Here is a 6,315-nt window from a genome sequence, read left to right on the forward strand (position 1 = left end):
GGCATGAGGCCAGTTTCTAAAAATTTCCTTTGAAAAGTTGCATGCGCTCTGACCCTCCTTCGGTGCCCATTTCCAGTCATGTCAGAGTGCCTAGCCTGCATTTCTGAGAAGTTCGCTTCTATTTTCAAATGGATTCCTCCGTGCCATTCACACAGGGCCCAGCAAACCATTGCTGGCATGCTGGGAGGGGGAGTGGGCAGGGGCCCAGGGGAGGATGTGCAATTGGGAGATCCCAGGGCTGCCACTCCCAGTTGGGCTGTAGGGCAGAGAGTTGGCTAAGCGACCAGCTAGCAGCCTCTTCTCTGCACAGCCACGAGGAGCAGGCAGTGCCCACCTTGGGGCTCATTCCTGGGCCTGGTGGAGGCGGGTGCAAATCTGGCCATTTCCTCTCCCAGGGGTGTGGCTCACCCTCTCTGGGCCTCAGTGTCCTCATCTGTACAGTGGGCATGATCATAGTTCATACTTCACTTGGCAGTGTGGGGTGGGTCGTGGTGACTTGGTGGGGGGCCACCTCCCTAGAAGTGTGGCAGTTATTATCTCAGCAATGCCTGTGCAGGGCCCCTGAGATCCCCCTGGCTGGTCCCTGCCCCATCTGTCACAGACAAGCCACCACTGCAGTTCTGATTCCGCAACAGAGTTTATTGAAGTGCCCGAGCCCCTCATGCCCAACACCTGCCCCTCATTCCTCCTTCTCATCTCCATGGGTTATGATGTAGCACAGGGACTTGTAGTCGATGTTCCCCGCCAGGTCCATGGGTGTCAGGGCGAACATCTGCTCCACCTGGGGAGGCACCAGCGAGAGGCAGCCCAGCAGAGCCATGACCCGAGGGGGACTGGTGACCCCTTGCTCTGTCCCCTGGGGCTGTGCTTCGGGCCTTAGCTGCTTCAATCCTAAACCCAGAACTCTGGGGTAATGGCCCAAATGGGGGCCGCAGGGACAGACCTACCCCGCCCATGAAGCCTCCCCCCTGCTCTCCCACCCCGGGTCCTCGCACACAGCCACTGCCTGTTGCACCCTCCCTTTCTCCTCATTTCCGAGTCTTCACCCTCCAGGTCTCAGAATCCCCTAAGTCACCCTATTGGCACTTGCCACACTGGGACTGGGCCCTGAGCCCTGTACGGCAGTGGGCCCCCGAGGCCTCCCCAGTGCCCTGCCTGTCCCGTGAGGCCCTGGGAAGGTGCGGGGACAGGTACTGAGGGGGTTGGGAAGCCTCACCTCGGCTGGAGAGAACTTGTCTGCCTGGGTCAGGAGAAGCTGCTTGAACCTGGGGGCAAAGGGGAGGGCATGAGTGGGGGATAGGCTGGAGGAGGGCTGGCTGCCCCCCAGACAGCAGCGAAGGCCGCGGGGCACAGGCGGCCCTCACGAGGGACAGTGCAGCACCTCGCCTGGTGGCTCACACTTACTCATCCTTGTTCACCACCCCTTGGCCACTGGGGTCAAACATGCGGAAGGCACTCAGGATGGCTTCCTCGGGGTCTGTCCCTGGGAGGCAGAGGCAACCAGGTGAGCACCTATGTCCCCAGCCTCCCAGGCCCCAACCTGGTGGGGGCCCAGGGCACATGGGGAGCCCTCCGTGCCCCAGAAGAGGTGGGGGGCAATCCCTAATATAAAGTGTTCCTGGGGCTCAGAGGAGCTGTCCTCCTGAGGCGGGCGGGCCCGGCTGGGAGATTGGGATTTGGGATCTGGGATTTGGGAGTGGAAGCTGAAAGCACATTTCCTGACCCTAAGTCAGCACTGAGGTGGCCAGTGACCACAGGATGCTGGGGCAGAGGATGGGAGGGGGGCCCCACATCCTCTGGGTGGGCCATGGTCAGGTGGGGTCCAGGTGAGGTTCAGGTGAGGTTCAGGTAGGGTTTAGGTGGGTTTCAGGCAGGTTCAGCCGGGGTTCAGGTGGGGTTCATGTAGATTCATTGGGGGTTCATGTGGGATTTGCGTAGGTTTATATGGGGCTCATGTGGAGTTCAGGTGGGGTCCAGGCTCACTGCCTGGCAAGGGAGCCCCACTATGCCCAGGCTCACCGTTGAGCTTCTCCCCAAAGAGGGTGAGGAAGACGGTGAAGTTGATGGGGCCCTTCCCCTCCTGCAGCATTGCATCCAGCTCCTCGTCTGGGACGCTCAACTTCCCTGGTGGGGGTGGGCATGAGATGCACACAAGGACCCTGGGTGTTCCCGAGAGGGCCCAGGCTGCCCTCCCCTCCTTCCTAGTCACAGTGGGTGCAGAGGCAGAGGCAGCTGGGGGTGGGGAAGGGAGGGGGAAGGAAGGTGTCATGAGAAGGGGAGGGAGGTGCAAGGAGAAGGGGAGGGTGGAGGAAGGGGCGGCCCCACAGCTCTGAATAGGGTTCCTGAGTGAGCAGCGGCAGGCTGGGCGGGAGGTGGGTGCACGCACCGAGCTGGGAGTAGGTCTCCCTCAGGTCCGACTTGCAGATGATGCCATCGCGGTTCTGGTCGATGCAACTGAAGGCCTGTGAGGTGAGGGGCCCTCAGGTGGGAGCAGCCCACAGCCCCAGGGAAGGTGGGAGGTCAGGAAGAGTCCTGAGTGGTGTGAGGAGCAAGGTCAGGGGCCAGGACCACTGACCTACGGAGAAGGGGGGTGTATATGTGGGGTGGGGTGCAGGGTGCACGGTGCAGTCCAAGGCTGTTGGGGTTGGGGCACTCACTTCCTTGAACTCCTGGATCTGGGCTTGTTCGAACATGGAAAAGACATTGGAAGAACCACGTTGGGCCTGCTTGGTGGCTGCGGCCTTGCCTCGGGTCCCTGCCTTCCTGCTGGCCTGCAACACCATAGGTGGGGAACAGTCCTCTCCCCAGCTCCCCAAAGTCTCCCCTCCCTACCCATGCACAGCCCCAGAGCACTCCTGGGCTCTCCTGGGTCAGAGTCCTCTTCCTAGCACTGGAGACCACCTCTCTGGGTCCAATGCAGGCACAGAAGTCCCGGCTCTGCTCTCCCAGCCCTGGCTCTGCTCTCCCAGCCCCAGGGCCAGCAACTGGCACCTACCATTCTCTCTCTGCAGTGGTCTGGCTGCTGTGATCTTGGTTGTGTCATGGTCACAGGCCCAGCCCCCTTTATGTCTCAGCCTTATCACCTGGAGGTCCAAATAAGGAGACGAGTAGAGGACAGGCCCAAACTTGGCAGCCCCTGCCTGGGTTTGGGGAGGACGAGGGCCCCAAGCAGATTCCAGCTGCATTCCTGGTGACCTTCAATCCCCCACACGTAACATCCTGGTATCCATCCTAGCAGGACCAGGTGCAATGTCTCCCCAGATCAGAGCAGGCTCAAAGCTCTCATCATTCTAGGTACTGAATGAAGCGTCCCTTTTATCCCCCATCTGACTGCCCCTCCTGCAGGTCCAGCCAGAATCCTGGCCAGTCCAAGAGGACAGCTTGGAGAGGGCTGGCCCAGGGCCCCACCTGGCTTGGAAGGGCGGTGGGTGGTTCTGAGGTTGGTCTCTGGCCTGAGACCCCCGGGGATTCCCAGAAGTTTTGTGAAGACCCTAGATCTGATCTCTTGCTTCTCTGACCAAGGGACAGAAAGCAGCCCTGAGCTGTCTGTGACCCGACGCAGAAGCCTTTGCTTGGCTTTGGGCCAATTCTGGGGGGTGAAGGAAATCGTCCGCTGCCTTCCCTCATGGTCTGCCCTGCCTTGGGTGCCTCTCTGTGGACATTCCCACCTCCACTGTTTGGCATCTTGCCGTTGTCAAGCCCCATCTCAACTGCACCTCCTGTGGAACCTCTCTCTGATGTCCCCAGCCAGGAGCTCAGGTGACACGTTTCCCATTTGCCTGGTGGCTGATGGGTCGAGTCTCTGGACTGCTGGCCTGGGGCACAGCAGGCCGGCAGCCCCAGCGATGGGCAGCCCTGTGTGTTTTGTTTCGCATGAATCTATTGTGGCATGGGCTCTGGACTCCAAGCATCCCCTTGACCCCCTTGAAAGTGGGCCCTGGGGCCCCTCCGGTGGTGCTGCATGTGGAGTGAGGAGCTGGGTGACCCCTGCTGTTCTAGAGCAGCAGCCTGGCTGGCTCAAGGGCCAAGCAGGCAGCGGGGAAGTGGGGACCTTCTGGACTTTCTCAAGGCAGCAGGAGTAGCCCTGCTGGCTGGGCTCTCCCCGCCCCGAACCCGGCTATGCAAGGCTGCTGCGTCCATGGCCCCATCCACCACCCCTCCATGGGGGCCAGGTGTGCCTCTGTCAGTGGCCAGCTGGTGGAGCACAGGACTCTCATTGCCAGACCCAATGTCCCTTTTGTGTATTTGTATTTTACGATGAAAGGAAAAAACCCCGGCCCAAGCACAAAAGAAACGTACCAGGAGACAGGAACTCAACCAAAGTGTACCAGGCAGGCAAAATGAACAAGCGAGCTGCCCTCTCGAGAGTGGGAGCAGCAGCAGCGAGAGTCGGGTGGACCTTTTATATCCAGTTAGGCCGAGCTGGACTGTTCCTATTGGCTAAGAAGGAAGGGGAGGGAAGCGAGCGGGGTTTAAGCTGAGCTGGGATTTTTCTATAGGTGGAGAAATTTGCAAGCCGCAGGAAGGGGATGTGGTGGTGAGGAAGAAGGGGAAGGGTTTTTTTTGTGTGATTTTCAGAAAACGTGCTATTCTAGGGACCTGAAACTCTCCACAGCCGTTTTGGGTGTTCCTCCCGTCCACCCGCTGCCGTCTTAGACATCGGCTAAAACGTAATTGCCTAACATACGACATCTCCTTTACTCATTTATCTCAATGCATTCATTTCAATTCAGATATGTAACCTACCTACACAGAGAATTTTACAAAATCAATACAATGCCCTAAAACTATAATTTAAAGGAGAAATAGAAAGCAATTTATATTAAAATGTGTTCCAGTATGTGAATGCTTGAACATGAGTACATTAGTACTGATAATGCTTGCACCATGAATAATTTAGACTCAACAGATCTAAGAAGATTGAAAGCAAATCCACATGAGAAGCACCAGAAAGCAAGAGATCTTGGGGAGGGCGGAGTGACTTTCTAAAATCACAACTTTGGGTTAAATTCTGAATGAAACAAAACACAGTTGTTCCTGATTTGCGAGGCAGTCTCCCTCACTGCAAAATGAATGTGAATTAAAATCACACAAATAGTGTTTATATGTAACTGTGTTTATGCTACATAACATTAGGTCCTATGCTTGGCTAACACAAAATATGTATTTCACCAACAGGAGTGTCTGGGGGGACCTTAGAAATCACATGACATCTTGTATCTCTGGCCCCCACTCACTGTCAAAACCTAAGGTGGCTCTGAGGTGACAGGACCCTGCTGACACTGACCTGCTGTAGGATCAGCCCCATCCCCCAACCTGAGCAACTCCTGGCCTGGCACTCTCTCCCACACACACTGCACGGCAGGCGAGCTGGGACCTGGGCCAGGCAGTGTGCTATCCAGTCCTCTGACACTCCACATCGCCCATTCCTTGTCCTACAGCCAGTCTGTCATTCTTCACACTCCCTCAGGCATAGTTGCCAGAGGGGAAGGCAAATTCCAAGATAGACCTCAGCCTAGCAACATGTCCGCATGCCTGTGATCATGTTTCTTTATGTATTGTCCCCGCATAAGTCCCACAGTCCTTATGCACAGAGGTCAAAGAACGGTGGATAGGCCATGTTTAAAACTTTTACAATTTTTAATTAAAAAACCCACACAGTCCCAGGTTGGGCATGGAGAGGGTGGGATGGCATATGGGAGGTCTGGTGAGACAAGAGAGAGCCCGGGTGGTCCCCTGTGGGTGTGTTGAACGCTGCCTGCAGTTTCTTCCTGGGCCAGCGCCATGGGAGCTGAAGACGCCATCCTGCCTGTGGGAGCAGGTAGGGGGGCTCCTGACAGTGCAGGGCTGGGCCTCCTCCCCTCCGTGGGTCCCTTGGGACAGAGACTTGTGGGTTCTGTCTCTTGCATCTCTTGTGAGGATCCATCCCAGAACCTGCAGCCCGGGAGGCCTCGTCCTCGCAGCCGGGCCCTCTGCCCCCGTTCCCCGGGCAGCTGAGAGGCAGGCAGTGTGGAAATGCAACACAGTCCTGAGTGGGCGACTCCCTTCTGGGTAGTTGATTCCAGCAGGAAAGGCAGGGGCTTTGGGAGTCTCTGTTCCTGCTCCTCCCAGCCCCTACCCCAGTTAGGGCCCTAGGGCTGTCCCACCAACCGACGACTCTGAGAGAAGAGGCCGGCTCGCTTTCCCTGGGGGCCTCTCCGCATCTTCCGCGGGTGGCAGCAGAATGGGTCCTTACAAGGCGAGGCCTCCTGCCCCGGCCAGGCTGGGAGCGCTGTCCCGTGGAGCCCTGGTCCAGTGCGGCTGCGGCCTCCGCTG

The 6,315-nt window shown here is 57.8% G+C and overlaps 1 protein-coding gene across 1 annotated transcript; it reads right to left on the minus strand.

Annotated features, from left to right (window-relative positions):
- Positions 1-623: 623 nt before the first annotated feature.
- On the minus strand, positions 624-3,020 carry MYL7 (myosin, light chain 7, regulatory). Its single transcript, XM_008575863.1, has 7 exons — positions 2,996-3,020; positions 2,658-2,771; positions 2,387-2,462; positions 2,020-2,124; positions 1,405-1,483; positions 1,217-1,265; positions 624-781 (listed from the first exon to the last, which is right to left on the minus strand). Exons 1-7 carry the CDS (start codon positions 2,996-2,998, stop codon positions 680-682), a joined length of 528 nt encoding a protein of 175 aa, XP_008574085.1. The 5' UTR covers positions 2,999-3,020; the 3' UTR covers positions 624-679.
- Between the last annotated feature and the right edge of the window lie 3,295 nt (positions 3,021-6,315).

Source organism: Galeopterus variegatus, unplaced genomic scaffold (assembly GCF_000696425.1).
Source record: "Galeopterus variegatus unplaced genomic scaffold, G_variegatus-3.0.2 Scaffold1247, whole genome shotgun sequence".
Classification (NCBI taxonomy): domain Eukaryota; kingdom Metazoa; phylum Chordata; class Mammalia; order Dermoptera; family Cynocephalidae; genus Galeopterus; species Galeopterus variegatus.